The sequence below is a fragment of the Alexandromys fortis genome, unplaced genomic scaffold, assembly GCF_014885135.2.
Source record: "Alexandromys fortis isolate MF-2015 unplaced genomic scaffold, M_Fortis_MF-2015_v1.1 scaffold_56, whole genome shotgun sequence".
Classification (NCBI taxonomy): domain Eukaryota; kingdom Metazoa; phylum Chordata; class Mammalia; order Rodentia; family Cricetidae; genus Alexandromys; species Alexandromys fortis.
Window position 1 is genome coordinate 2,110,695 of NW_026067935.1, and position 15,685 is coordinate 2,126,379.

Genomic DNA, 15,685 nt, shown 5'->3' on the forward strand with positions numbered 1-15,685 from the left:
ACTCAATAAAGTTGCTAGATTAAAAATAAACTATAATAAATCAAGAACTAGTTCAAGCAAAAGAGCCAGGTAGCCATGCTAGGTCTCTGTTCCATGTACCAGGGTTCCCCTTCATCACAAACATAAGTATGTTCGTGACCCTCAGAGGATGCCTAGAAAGAGGGTAATAGGATTGCAGGGTCTCTTGCAGGTGGGAGGTCACCACTTGTCTGTTTCTGAGGGCACGGTTGGACTTTAGTCTCTGGTGCCCAGGTGGTGTGTGTTGAGGCCTTCCTGCTTTGGAAGGAACCTAGACTTATAGGTGAGAGATTCAGACTTCAAGGGGTTAACTCAGTGGAGAGAGTGCCTTCAGCGCAAGGGTGAGGGCTTGAGTTCAGATCCTGAGCACCCACAAAGAGCCAGGTATCTCCTTTAATCCCAGCCCTGGGAGCGGAAGTGGGGAGTAGATACAGAAGAATCCTGAGGGCTTCCTGACCAGATATCCCAGTCAATCAGCAAGCTCCAAGCTGCTGAGAGACCCTGTCTCAAAAAATAAGGTAGAGAGTTCTATAGGGAAGGACCTGCTGTCATCCTCGGCTCTCTGAATAAATGCAAGGGGGCAGGCACCTGCATACACATGTGTATATGTGTGCATATAACACACACACACACACACACATACATGAGATTCAAGCTTTGGAAAATGTGGCCATACATATTTCATAATATAAAAAACTAAAGAAGGAAGTAAAAACTAGATGTGAATTTTTTTTTTGTTGCCGGCAACCTCCAGGCTGGGAAGCATCTCACATAGGAGGTTCATCCTCACTCATGTGCTGGTGTAGCCAGGCTGGAGGTTGGGCAAAATGACAGTGCCTGGGTTCTGCAGCCTCTGACATTCTTATTGATCCTCATGGCTGGGATTCTGGGGTGGGTGGACTGGTGATGATCAGAGATCAAAGGTGAGTGAGCATCAGCCCCTGAGTTCTGAGGGCTTGAACTTGTCTTTCTCATGAAGATGGATGGGTGGTTCTCAGGCAAATGAGAAACTACCTCGTGCATTGGGACCGTCTCTGGGGGACATACCGAAGGATGGAGCTAGCGGTAGGGGTAAATTGGGTCTCTGAGGTTCTGTGGAAGGTATGGACTCTGGTGTTGATCCTGGATACATGTGCACTTTACCTGTTGTGTGAGACCATGCCTCAGTTTCCCCATGGTCGCGAAAGGAGAGTTATAGCATTCTCCTCTAGTGTTTGTGGAGGGTCATGTGATTTTGATGCAGGTAAGAAGCTGGAAGCGATACAGGCTGGGCAGGAGCAGATATGAGCTTTGTCTGGTGTTTGCAAAATACCTGAGCTGAAGCAGAGGAAAAGGAGCGAACGCCTTCCCACGCCACGCTGGGGGAAGAGGAGGTTCCCTCTGCCTGAGCCTCAGCTCTGCCAGATCTCCTGTGCTGTGAATATAGACAGCCAAAGCAGGGGAGGGTGCCTGGGGACCAGGGTTTCCCAATCTCTCTGCCTCCCAGGGAAGAAGCCTGGGAGAGGAGGCGGGTGTGTCGTGCCGCTCCTGAGGGTGGGGGCAGAGAGAGCCTGCTGTACGTGCATGGTGGTGGGCAGCAGGTGCTCAGGGGCCTCCCTGTCCCCACAGCATATGCGAGAGGCTGCTGAACGGCGGCAACAGCTGGAGTTGGAGCATGAGCAAGCCCTGGCCATCCTCAATGCCAAGCAGCAGGAGATCCAGCTTCTGCAGCAGGTGAGCCCAGGAGTGTGTGCGAGAGAATGGTGTGTGTGTGTGTGCTTGGCTGGAAGGGTGGGGTGTGTGTATAAGCTGGGCCTGAGAAGGTAAGACATGTGTATGTATATTATATATGTGTGTGTACATGTCTGCTGGGCCTGGGGAGGTTTTTGTAACTGTGCACCAGGCTGAGTCTTGGGGGCTACAGAGCCCTTTTGGGGCCTTCATTTCACCCCAAGCCCTGGTTTCCCTGAGGCTGATTCTAGGCTGTGCCTTGTCACACACAAACCATGCAAAGCTGTCCCACCCAATGCCAGGCTGTGGCAGGAAAAGCATGCAGACAGTTCCAGTTCCTGCCAGGGGCGTGTCTTGCTTAAGCCTTGGGGAAGCAAGTTGCTTACTGACTTCACCCTGGCCTGGGATTAAAATCCTGTCCCAGATAAAGGCACAGGCCAGGCCAATGCTATGGCATGTGGTGGAGGTGTGGGAACCTAGGCTATGTCCGTGTGAGTTCAGCATATTCCTGTCGTGGCCTGTTATGATATCACTGGATGGAAGGATTTGAGTTCATTGCTGCTGTTGTTATTAAGTGGTATTATTACATGTGTTATTAAATGGTAAACCTAGGTTTATTTATGACAAGATTCCAGAGAGGGGGGCGGTGAGGAAGTCAAGAGAAAACAGGAGAGAACCTTCCTGATGAGGAAGGAAGGAGGCAGGTCCAGAGTCAGGTATGTCTTCCACCACACTGTGATGGGTGGTACTGAGGAAGCCCATCCCTACCTCAGCCCAAGCTTACTTTACTGGCCTGTCTCTTTCCCAGGTAGAAAATTCCTATTGCAAGAACAGAGGCTGGGTGGGAGGGGCATGAAGAATTAGAATATGGAGACCAGAGACTGACTGGCTAGCATCTCTCTCTTCTCTTGCTTGAAGCCGAGTGTCCCTGGCTCAGTGCTGGCCACGATGGGTAGTGGGTGATTCTTGTAACTTCTGTCTGGCCCCATGCCTGTCTGATGATCATCATGGGTCTTTGATCTTACAGGGAAGCTCAGTTGCTCGACCCAACTGGGCGGTGATAAAAATCTGTCTGCTTTTCCCAATCAGAGGCAACAGGTAGCTGAATTTTGAAGCCCCCTTTTCTAGTCAATATTCGAGACCTTGTATTAGGTATAGATTTCATTAAACTGCTGTTCGTGGGGACTGTCACAACCACACTGCCTGTCATAACAAGTTGGCCAGAATACTGAGAAACAATATTGTGTCAGGATATTATTCTTCCTCCCCAGGGCTGGGAGGAGCGAGATGCTATTCATTACAACTTGGAAGCTGTATCCCCCTGCCGGGTCCATCTGAGACAGATAAAGAGTCTGCAGAAATACAAATAATATCTAATAAGGGTGACAGGATATGGCTCCTCCACAGATGGCTCCCTGGGAGCCTGGGGTCATATTGACTGAGTGTCTATCTGATTAGAAAAGGAGCCAGCCCCACCTGCCTGCTCAGCTTTTCTTCTGCCGTCCAATTTCCCTTGAACCTTTTGTCCCTTCATCATGCTCTTTATTTTGGACATACGGATGCTTCTTCATCTGTGAGGACAGATAAAATCAAACACCAGTTCTGTAATGTCTGAGAGACAATGGCTCGAATAAAAAAGTAGCAGGGACGGTGGTGGAAGTGGAATGAAACAGCGAAATCTTCCCCCAAGTTCAGGGTCCATTTGGTCTTTTCTGGGCACAGTCAGAGCGCTGCCCATGCTGTCCTCGCTTTCCTCGCAGCGTTGGCACTTTTGGTAGACACTGAGCAGTTCAACAAGGGAGCCCCAGGTGTTCCCATCTCGGGAAGGAGGTAAACGAAGAAGTATATGACAAAACTATCAGACCCCATGTTGGCTAACACCTTGAAGGAAATCAAAACCTCTCAGGGTACCAAGCTATTGCATATTGCGTAACTGTCATGTTCTGAGAGTTCGCTCCCAACCAAACTACACTCTCGGTACCAGCATGGGTGGTATCGAGATGCATCTGCTTGTTGGTTTGGGAACATCAGGGTTTCAGGACAGGTCAGCCTGGGTACTCACAGTGATCACTGGGTGAACTCCGGAGCTGGGGATCCAGGTTGACACAGAGGACAGGTAAGATGCTGTTCCTATGTGGCCCTCATCGTAGTGCCTCTGTGAGATAGAGATGGTCAATTCTTGCCCTTACACACGCCCCTCACATCCAGGTAGCATCTGCGGAGTGGCTTGTGACCATGGCAGTCAGCCCTCTTGGGACCTGGGCTATGGAGCCCTCTTTTTCTATAGCTACAACCAAGGAGCTTGTGGTTACAGATGGGCTGGAGGTCCTGGGATGTAAGCCTGATCCCACGGTGACCTCTTAGGAGCCATTCTGAGCTCCTAGAATACCACTTCTGAGGCTGCAGATAGTCAGAGTTTCAGGCCACCTGTGCCCTTGTTCCACAACACAACAATCTACTGTCCCTACAAAGGTTTGCCCATAGGAGGCCGTGGGCTTCAGTGTGACCGTTCTCAATCCTGGGTGTATTTCTGAAGTGCGAGGTACAGAAGAGCCAGCCAGAGTGTGCCGCACGGCATCTTTTGTGTTGATTTCTGCACTTCCCATGGAAGTCGAGGATTTGTTATATGTGGAAAGCGGGGTACGCACAGACCAACACCACACATACTCAGGACAGCATGGGTCCTGCCATTATTTGTGCTTCTGGGGATGGCAGCCAGGATCTTGTCCAGGCTAGGCAAGTGTTCTGCCACGGAGAAGTGCCTGGAGCTTTGGGCACCAGTCCCCATGGTCCTGGACATGCCCCCGGGATGTGGACATGTGCTTGTCAACATTTCAGCCCTGATAAACGTCAACTCGAGGCTCCTGTCTTAGTCCCTGCAGCCCCAATAGTTATAAGGCACCCATTTAAATCACAACAATAAAAATGGCTCTGCTTGGCTCCATTCCACACTTAGAGCAGTCACCCTGGCACAGGATGGCTCCCGGGCCAAGTGTCCTATGCCTGTGTCCCGTGTCTCTCCTATGCACATGTCTGTCTCAAGTCTATCATTGCAGCCATGGCCTGTCCCTCTCTCTTGGACCACTGCCCCTGCAGGTGATAGGTCCCTTCTGTTCTGGAGAGTGCTGTAGGCATCCATGGGAGCCATAATTCTTCCTCCGTGCTTCTCCGTCTGCAGGCATCCTGTCTCCACGAAGGTCACACATCCCTCCTCCCCGCCTCCATGTTGGCAGTAGCCCCAAAATGAGCCTTGCTTGAGTTACTGCTGAGATTTTTTTTCCCAAGACTCTGGAGCTGCCAACATGGAGTGTTAAATTTAACAATCTATTCCAATCGCCCAAATGGCCCAGCTTGGAAGTAGCCTATGAAAATGAACTCCTGATCAGCCTCCAGAGGCAGAGATGGAGTCACCGCTGCCAAGTTGGCCCGGCCTCCCCGGCCTGCCTGAGAGCTTTGTTGATTGAACCCTGACAGTTGAAAACTGTCTTTGACTCGATGACAGAGATATTTATAAAACCTCTCTGTTCCCCGGCTGTTCCTTCACCCCTCCTGTCCCATTTTGTTATTTCTTCTGTCATTGTTGCTGTTTTGTTGTGAAAGGAACAATTTCAAGTGTCAACGCGTGAGCCGAATTCAATAACCGTGTGATTAGCGGGCCTAGTTCTAGCGGCTCTCCGGGCTCTTATACCCTCGTCGGGAATCTGCGAGAATGAGACGCGTGCTGAATGAGCTTTACGGAAATCTTGGGCTTGTTCTCCTTTGAGTCCTCGCCACGGACTGAGTTCTTGCTTCGGCCCAGCCCACACGCAGTCTCACAGCAGAGGAGATGAGGTAATGCTTACTTCTCACCCGCGAAAAGTGCAAAGTCCAGGCTGATGCTCTCCCCAAATGGAAAACCCAGTGTGAGCCCAGATGGGCACGTGGCTGCTTAATTAGAGCAGGTGATGAGGCAGGAGACTGGAGTGCCCAGAAACAAGCAAATTGGCAGGCTGAAGAGCGGGGGCATTGGGGGTGCAGCTCGGTTGCTACAGCCCTTGCCTAGCATGCACAAGGCCCTGGGGTCAACCCTCAGTATGGAAGACATTTGTTGTGACAACATATGCCTGTCACCCCAGGACATGGGAGGTGGAAGGAGGAAGATCGCAAGTTTGTCTCTGGCTACATGGTGAGTTCGAGGCCAGCTTGGGCTACATTGAAATCTCATCTCACAATAAAACAATAAATGAAGCTGAAAAGTGCTTGGAGACACAGATGAGCCCAGCTTGGACACACAGCCTGGCGAGGCGGGGGCCTGAGCTGTCTCTTTATTTCGTCCCATGATGCAACTGCAGACCCCTTGAGCCTCAGTTTATCCACTTTTGGTGTGAGCATCAATTCTTACTAGTGGGCGATGGCATTTATCCCAGAAAGGTTGTCTGCCTATATTACCATAGTGTGGCTTCAGGTGTAGTCAGGTCCAGGGCCTTAACCAGCTGCCTCAGGCACACATGAATCCCAAATGCTATCATAATTCATTTCTCTCTGTCTCCCCCTGAGAAAGCTTCATCTTTGGCTTCCATGTGGAGGCCCACAGCACTCTACCTTTTTTCCCTCGGGGTAAGATGGCCACAGTGGCTCCAGCTTCTCAACTCAAGTCCCAAAGAAAAGGGCCCTCCTGTTCTCCCAGCATTCTCCAGCAGAGGCTCCCGGCGGGAATTAGTCCCTGTGGACATGAAGGCGAGAATCTGGGATTATATTTAATCTCTTCCTTCAGTCGTATAAATTCAGACTCTCTTCTCAGGTGATGAGGCCATGAAGGCAAATATGACATGAACTGTCACTGTGCTGGGACCTCAGGAGCAGTGGGGACAGGAAACAAAGAGGTTGCACTTAAATTTTCTGTGTAAACTGCCCTTAGCCAGACAGGGGCTCTCATGCAAAATTTCTTCAGTAAAATGTGTCACGTGTCTTCATCTGTGTGGTGTGGCTTTAACTGTGGGAAGGGGGCAGGCCCATGCCGCAGGTTGGGGGTGTGGGACTCCATGCACCATGGCACCTCCTTTGGGTGAGGGTGATCTGAGGAGGACACTGGTCCTTCAGCAGGATAGTGCTACATTTCCCAGGCAGGAGGATGGATGAGAAGACAATGTTCCTCAGGGTTAACATGGAGACCCCACTGCTCTGATTCAAACCCACATGGTTCCTTCTCGGCTGCAGGTCCAGAGCCATCTCTGTGTAGCCCTGGCTGTCCTGGAACTCACTCTGCAGACCAGGCTGGCCTCAGACTTATAGAGACCCACCTGCCACTGCCTACCCAATGCCGGGACTAAAGGCACGTGCTACCACACCCATCTCCAACTACCGTTCTTTCATCAAACTTTCTCTTTATTTAATCTTTGTGTCTTTTACATCATGCATCTCCACCTCATTCATTTACTTGTCCCTTCATATCTACCCTCTGCCCATGCAACCTGCTTCCCCAAAATAAAATTTAAAAGAAAAGGAAGGAAAACTCAATCTCATCATGGAAGCTGTCGTATGACATAGTGAGTCACACAGTAAACCCTTTTATCCACTTATCTTTACTTTCAAGTGTTCATTGCAAAGAGTCATTGGTCTGGTTCAAGACCTCTGGTTTCTGCTACACTATTGATGCTGGGCCCTCACTGGGACTCCTCTTGGATATCCTGTTGTTGTCTTGTATTGTGGAGATCCTGCAGGACTGGTACCTTCATGTGCTCCAGCAGATCATGAATAAGGTGGATGTTGGGGTGGACCAACTACCCTGGTTCTGGGCAGGGTTGGTCAGCCAGGTAGCTCTCCCCCATCCTTACCACCAGGGTGAGCTCTCCATCATTGCCCTGGCTAGTTCACCCCTTGCAAAGATGAGCAAGGGGAGTGGCCAGTTCTCGGTCCAGCTGCCATTCTTAGGAGTCCATCCGTTCTCTGCCTGACTGCCTGGAGATCATCAGAACCAGCCGAATCCTCACCACGTGGCCCAGCTCGAGGGGAAGACCTGCAGACTCCACCCTTGCACTGGGAAACTGGGAGCCACAGGCATCCTCTGGTCATGCAGCTTCTGATCCGTGTCCCTCCTCACCTTCCTAAACACTTTTTCCTTTCTCCATCACGAACAGGCTCAGGTTGAAGCTAAGAAGGAGCATGAAGGTGCTGTGCAGCTGTTAGAGGTGAGCACAGGTGGGTGGGTAGGGTTGGGAGGACTACAGGGTTGCCAGAAAATAAACGGTATCCGCCAGATGTTAGAAACTAGATGTGGCCATAAGCACCCCTCACTCACATTGTCCTCACAAGTCCGCTCTCCCATGGGCACCGTTACCGTTTCTAGCCTTACCACTGAGGAACCAGTACAGAGAGGTAAATCAACTTTTCCTCAATCACACAGCCTGGGCCAGAGCTGTGTGTCTCAGTAATCTGTGCCCTTTGGCTAGCTGCTCTCAATGGGAAGTGAGGAAGGGGAGGAGGAGGATTTTCTTCTAGGATTGGTGTTCGGTTATTCGGGGGGGGGGGGAAGGCGCACTCCATCCTTTGAGGGATGGCATAGGGGACATTGCTGAAGCTTTGTGGTCCTGATGGGGAGACATTTGCAGGATCAGAGAAGGGAGGGTCTGGGACAGTGGTTGTCAACCTTCCCAATGCTACGACCCTCTAATACAGTTCCTCACATAGTGGTGACCCCCCAGCCATCAAATTATTTTATTACTACTCCATAACTGTCATTTTGCTACTGCCATGAATCACAATGTAAATATCTGATGTGCAGGCTATCTGACATGGGCCAAGATCCACGGGTTGAGGAATACTGGTCTAGGAGCAAAGTGGTTAGTGCCGTACCAGCTATTTCTGGGATCATTGTTCCCGTGGGAATGGCCATCTCAGTCATGTGCAGACCTTCCTCAGTGGTCCTGGGGATCTGGAAGCAAAACAGCCACCGGGTCCCATCATCTGGGCCAGCACACTGGAAGTAGCCACTTCTGGTCTGTGGCTTTGGTCCTACATCGGTTGGTCTTCTTAGAGAACGATAGGCACATAGAAGGCAGTTGAGCTCTTGGCAGCCTTAGGAGCCTTTGCCAATCATTCCTCACACATAGCGATCAGTTAGCCAGTGGGATGGTAGTAAACTGAACTGACCATGTGGCTCCCCAGGCTGCCTGCTGCCAGGGAAGGGGAACTTTCCAGGCAATTGCAAGATGTCCCCTTCCCTGGGGGAGCAGCAACTACTGAACACAGAGTGTGTGCTCCTCTTGCGTCTCCCTCCGGAATCTATTTCTCCCACAGGGAAGGTTCCATGGCCACTCACCCATGTATTAACAGTGATCTTTGGAAAGTTCCTATTAGTTAGTATCAGGAGGGATGTGTGTGTGTGTTACATGACAGAAAAAGTGCACATCCTGGAAAAATGGAACATGTTTCCTGCAGATGAGAACAGTTCAGTCGGACTTCCCTAGCTAGAAACGAGTCCCTTCCTTCAGTTGCCCCGAAGCTTATAGACTTGGTTGCCTGTGTGGCTTCCATCTCCTCCTGAGCTGTCACTGCAACCTGTTACAGCATTGCTGGGTAGCCCGTGCTTTGAGCTCTGTTAACACCCACAGCACAACACGCCTTCATTCTAGAAGCTGGGTTCTGCCATGGGCTGTACTGGACACTGTCCACTTCATTCAAGCCATCTTTCTGTAATTGTCTTGTCTGGCTCTCCACCCAGAACACTCTGGAATGCATGCAGGTATTCAGTGTGGCTTTTCCACCCACGCACGTGTCCTGAGGTGCTTTCCCTGTGTGGGTAGCTCTAAGCTCCAGGTCTGCTCCTCCTCCTATAAAGCACCTTGAGGGTCTGACTTTCACAGGTGCCTGGTATGAGTCTGGACCAGAGTTTCTCATCCTGGTGCCAGCTGAGGAGTGGGTGGAGAAATATGTACTTTCTTGGAGTGCTGAGCTGGCCCTGTGCACACGTCTTCCTGTTGCTTGCCAATGCTGTGAATTCAGATGACCCATAGGCAAGAGGCAGGGACTGATGTTCCTTGAGACTGGAATGTGGATGGGAGGGCCTGGCGCTATGCCTAGAGTTCCATTATGGGTCATCAGAATTCACCGTGTGTCCCCTGTATGCTCGCCTTCCGATCCCATCCATCCAGAGCCAACAGCAAGCTCCTTCCACAGGGGCAGGTTATTCTGTTCGTTCTTTCCAATTTCCCTTGCTGTGATCCCTGGCTCAGACCAAGGACTGGTACTAAAGTCAGAAAGGGGTGGCTTTCCTCACTGCTAGATGGGGTGGGAGGGTTCTCAAGAGGGGTCCTTAGCCTGACCATCATATTGATCTCCAGGTCCAGGAAACACACAGAGCTCTGTCTTATCCAGCCCTTCAGGGTCCCATGTGAATGGGACTCAGCTAGTCCAAGTCACGTGTCAGAGGAGGCATCAGGCTACCTGACGAGAAAGAGGGATACTTGAAGTCTTGACCAATGCACATTTGAATGTTATAACTGAGAACCCCTGCTCCCTGCAGCCCAGCCCAGCCCCCACCCTAGCACTAGAGAGTCAGAGGGGCGAAATCCCATACACTAGTTGTCAGGATGCCTTCAAAGGGTGGATATCTTTGGAGTATGTGGAGCACCATACATGCCAACTGGGTGACTGTCTTTAGGCAGAAACACTGCATCCCTGTGGCTTCAGCAGTGTAGTCACTAGAGGTGACTGAGTTGGGACGTGTGCAGCCACAAAGCCCTCTGCATACCCACCAGCTATGTAGATGTTTGCAATTCCTAGTGGGTGCATGAGCAGCATGTGGAATGGGGAGGCTGCTGCCCAAGACACCCAAGATGATGCCAGTTTTGGGAGTTGGTTAGAAACACAGTGAGCATTCTTTAGTTTATTCTCAGGGTGGGAAGGACCCCAAGGTCAAAAGGTAAAATCCCCAGCACACAGTTGCACTCCTCTTCCCATAGCAGGTGAGATGGGGCCAGCTGTCTTGCTGAGCTACAAGGGAGCTTTAGAGAATGCTGCCCCTTAGCCTGTCTGCTCATTTGTTGCTGACAGAAGGCAAGAGTAAGCCCGTAGACCTCTCTGTGCCACTGAGAAAAGTCTCAGCCAGGAAGATGTATGGTGGAGACCACCGTTTTTTTATAGTCAATGTCAGGACAAGAGCAAGGGCTTTGGGCCTTGGGGACAGGGCTATTTCCACACAGATCTGTTCCTATGGCAACCATGATGGATGCGTGGAACTCCATGTGCTTGCAGGTAACTCTGCAGGTGATTTCTGCTGTCCCATTGTCTAAAGACAGGAGAAGTGTCCTTCACCTTCAAAGCTACCTTAGCTTGGGCACAAGCCCAGCATGCAGCTCCACACCATGGAGAATGAAAGTCGGAGAAACTCCTGTGGAGGCGGCAGGGAAGCCGGCAGTCATGTCTTGGGATATTTGCCTCTGGCTTTTGAACGCTCCGCCTGCCTATGTAAGCTGCTGCACTTGTTCCAATTATAGAACGTTTTGCCATCTGCCACAGCCACGGTTGTGGTCACAGCACAGACCCCTCCATCCCCCGCCTGCAGGTGCTTGCTCTCTGAGAGGCTTGGGCTGAGCCAGCAGAGAAGAGTGGGTGGGTGTGCCCACGGGCCTAAGTGAACACACACAGGCTAAGTTCCCACCATGCAACGGAGACTCCGCAGTGCTCCCAATAAACCGAAATAAACACCACAGAATCAAAGCAGTAGCCAGGAACAGAAGAGGGCACTGCTGTTCCTGGAAGTGGGTGACTTCACGCTATCAGAGTGCCTAACCTATGAATGGCCCAGACACGCAGCAGCTACAGCCAGGGAAGGCTGAGGCCTATGTGCACAGGGGCTCCCAAGGAAGGGAAAATGGGGCACCTGGGTATTTGAGGCTTCTGTGGACTCTTCTTGTTTGTTGTTAGAGGCTGCTGAGGCCTGAGTTGGCATCCGTCTTCCAAAGCTGTTTTCTCTGATGCCCGAGGAGAGACCAGCCAAGGGGTTGGGAAGAAAGTGTTTGTCACGGGGTGACCCGGGCCCATATTCAGATTCTCTGTAGTAACCTTGAGGACCACGCTCTACCCCTACCTTTCAGTTCACTGTGAGTCACCCCCAAAGCTAGGCCCACTGCAGCGCCCCTAGTGGACAGACTTTACAAACAGTTACTGACACATGCCCAACAGGGCACATTGGCCTCATGCCTCAGTTGGTCCATCAAGAAGACCCAGGCCTCTTAAACGTGCATGTCTCCACCATCAGCTCCCTGTATGCTTACTGGAGGGAAAGCTTCAAGTCCAGCCTATCCCCAGGCGGCTAAGTCCCTGGAACATTGCTTAGATAAGAATATTAAAAATCCCAGCCTTGGCCAACAGCTCGAGGACAGCAGGCTTTCATCATGCTGTTTTTTATTTTTTCATCTATGGGACAGTGCTCAGTTATGTGAGCCAACTCCATGTTTCAAAACTTTAATATTTAATTTTATGTCTATGGGTATTTTGCCCATACGTTTGTGCACCATGTGTGTCCCATGCCCGCAGAGGCCAGAAGAGGGTGTTGGACAGACTGGAACTTGAGTATCGAACAGTTGTGAGTTTCCATGCAGGTACTGGGAATGGAGCCTGGGTCCTCTGGAAGAGCAGCCAGTGCTCTGAACCATGGAGCCATCTCTCCAGCCCCACGTTCATCTGCTTTCAATTGCATTAACCAATGTCATCTTTTCCTATTTCTCATACTTAGAAAAACGTTCATATGGCTATAACCCTGGCATACAAACTAGTCCACTTAACTCTGGGACCTCTGGTCTGGCTGCTGGCGGCCTCCAGGGGCCAGGCAGGGCACAGATCTGGAGAGGCAGGCCAGGCTAGGTGGTCCGAGCTGGTCATGCTCCTTGGTTGCAGCACCCCAGTCGGTGCTCACTCATCTCCCCTCATTTTTTTTTTTTTTTTGGTTTTTCGAGACAGGGTTTCTCTGTGGCTTTGGATCCTGTCCTGGAACTAGCTCTTGTAGACCAGGCTGGACTCGAACTCACAGAGATCCGCCTGCCTCTGCCTCCCGAGTGCTGGGATTAAAGGCGTGCGCCACCATCGCCCTGCCCTCCCCTCATTTTTGTTTAGGGAATCAGTTGTACATGTAGGAGGTCATAGATTGTCATATCTGTGTAACGCCCAGTAATAGTTTTAGACTTACATAGCCACAACCAGATCTATGGAGTCTTCTGCCACCCAAGGACACAGCCTCATGTTGCCCTTGAATACTCACTCCTTCCCCCAAGCTGAACACTGACAAGCACTGACCTGTTCCCTGATGCGTAGTGTTTGTTGACACTGTGTGGTGTGGATGGAGAGTCCTTCTGCCTCTCCTTAGTTAGGGCTGGTAATTGCGTGTGATGCTCGAGAGATGCTTTTCAGAGGTAGGATTATTCAAATGTTGTTTCCTGCTCATCCCAGGGGCCTTACTGGCCTCTGCAGGTACTCATGGCCCTGTTTGATGACTAGGGTGGTCTGATGGCTTTCCCCTCATCAGGGCCTTTGATGCTGCTCCCTCTGGTGACTCCACTCATCATGTAGGCTACTTGGATGCCTTAAGTATGATCGGGGCTGCTAGGGCTCCAGGATCCTGTTGTCGCCATCCCACACATGGGTTTTGCTCTTGGGGTCACACCTGTCCTCACTCATGAATCTCCCTACGTTCTCCACAGCCCACCTGTGTGGCAGAGCCCAGAGGTTTGGTCCCTCGCCTTCCTTTGAGGTGACGGCTGTCTCAGCCAACCTCATTCAGCTTTTAAAAAGAGGAACCCTGCTGATTTTTTTTAATGAATTGAAGAAATTAATTATAGGCTTGGGATCCATTGCAGTTATTTTTAGAAACCCGTGATCTCAGATATAACTAGCACTCTGTTCTGGATGAAAGAGCTGAGATACTTAATGCTTATGGCACGGGGAAGAGGGAGAGAGGAGGGAGAGTGAGAGAAGGGGGAGGAGGTGGGAGAGGAGGGGGGAGAGGAGGGAGAGTGAGAGAAGGGGGAGGGGTGGGAGAGGAGAGAGAGAAGAAGGGAGAGGGAGGACAATGAGGAGGGAAAGAGAAGGAAGTATAGTATGAGGAAGGAGTAGAAGAGGTGGAGGAGGAAGAGGGGAGGAGGAAGAGGAAGAAGAGGAGGTAAAGGAGGAGGGAGGAAGGAAAGGAGGTGAAGCTCTGGAAGAGGAGGGAGGAGATGTCTAGGGGGAGAAGGGATGAAAAGAGATAAAGGAAAAAGATGAGACAGAGAGAGAGAGACAGAGAGACAGAGAGAGAGAGACAGACAGAGACAGACAGAGAGAGAGAGAGACAGAGGAGGAGGTAGAAGAGGCAGAGGAGGTGAAATGAAATAGGATGGAAGGTGGAAGAGGAGGACTGTCCACTCCTGAGCCCTGATCAAGCCAGGCAACAGATGGACTCACAGCCATTTTTTTCTCCATTCCCACATGCCTGAAATAAAACAAGACTCTATTGAACACCAGCTAGGTACTTAGTTAGGTCAGGGTCAAGTTTTTGGGGAGCAGCAGGAAGCACAAAGATTCAACCCTCACCTCATGATGCTGACATTCTAGTAGAGTCTCATGGCATTCAGGGACAACCTTCCCCACCTGTCCTGCTCAAGGAGGGAGCTTGCTGGCTGCTCTTCTCTTCCATGCATTTCCCTGGGAGATCCTTGTCTTTCCCTAGGTGTCATGGTGGTGTTGGCCAATGACGATGGTATTTCTAACCCAAAACCCAGTAGAATTTCCCTGGTGTTGCTGCAAGCCATGTTCTTTGGGGGTCTGCAGACCCATGGGATGGGCACCCGTTGAAATGGCATTGCATGATGGGTTGGCAGCTGGGCTGTTCCCTAGTCAGTGCTGTTTCAGCCTCACGCTCCAAATATCAAGCAGGCATGCCAACCACAAAGTGCCCAGGCTGCACGCAGAACCTGGAACAATCCACGCTTGGCTGGGAGCTGAGCGATGGCAAGATTTCTTGGCACCTGTTGTTCCCCATGGTGGCCAGCAGCCAGGCTGCCTGTGAGGCTGGGCTACCAGACACTGCTATTCTGTGGAGGTGGAAGCAGCCCCTGCCATACACAAGCACACAGCGTGTGCACGCAAAAGCCACATGTGCCGCGGTGCATATCTGCGCCACTGAATACCCCTCTTTGACTACTGTCCCGCCTCTGCTGTGCAGTCCAAGGTCCGAGAGCTGGAAGAGAAATGCCGTGTGCAGAGTGAGCAGTTTAACCTTTTGTCCCGGGACCTGGAGAAGTTCCGGCAACACACTGGGAGTTTTGACCTGCTGGGCAGCAGCTCAGTGGCCTTGCTGGATGTCCCCTTGGCCCCTGGCAAGTCTTTCCCACAGTACATGAATGGACTAGCCACTTCCATACGCAAAGGTAAGTGGCAGATGTTTGCAACAGCTGGGGAAGTGTCTGTGGTGGAGAGTATAAAGAACTACCGCAGCAGGACTAAGGACAGCCCAGGCTGCTGTGTCCTTATCCATTCACAGAGTGGCTCGGATATGCTAGTGGTGGGGGGAGCATGCTTGTGTGGGTACAGGTGCACATGCATGTCTAAATGCATGCATGTGGAGGTCAGTCTTTGGTGGTGTTCCTCAGGAACCATCCACCTTGCTTTTGACATGGGGTCTTCCATTGACCTGGGCTGTGCGGATTAGCCTAGGATGGCTGGTGAGTGAGATCCAGGGCTTTGCTTGTCCCCATGGCCCCAGCCCTGGGATTATGGATGTACTGCCCTGACTAGCTTTCTGCATGGGTTCTGGGGGATGGAACTCAATTGCTCATGTAGCCCCTCTCCCTCCAGATTACAGGCTCATACCTGTAAGCCGGCATTTGAGGAACTGATGCCAGAGAATTGTAGCTACTTCCAGAACAGCCTTGGCTAGAGTGCAAGACCCTGTCTTAAAAAAAAAAAAAAAAAAAAAAAAAAAAAAAAAAAAAAAAAAAAAAAAAAA

The 15,685-nt window shown here is 51.1% G+C and overlaps 1 protein-coding gene across 7 annotated transcripts in view; it reads left to right on the top strand.

Annotated features, from left to right (window-relative positions):
• Rimbp2 (RIMS binding protein 2) overlaps positions 1–15,685 on the top strand; it is a 192,733-nt gene that overhangs the window by 130,121 nt on the left and 46,927 nt on the right. For 6 of the 7 annotated variants that reach the window (XR_007592534.1, XM_050146317.1, XM_050146316.1 and 3 more), the window contains 3 exons: positions 1,627–1,731; positions 7,845–7,895; positions 14,903–15,107. Coding sequence is in view for 6 of the 7 variants with exons in the window: in XM_050146317.1 (XP_050002274.1) it covers positions 1,630–1,731; positions 7,845–7,895; positions 14,903–15,107 (358 nt within the window). In the remaining variant the exon portion in view is untranslated. Of the gene's footprint in view, positions 1–1,626; positions 1,732–5,476; positions 5,560–7,844; positions 7,896–14,902; positions 15,108–15,685 lie in introns of those variants that run through there. The other variant, XM_050146319.1, reaches the window with a different exon arrangement.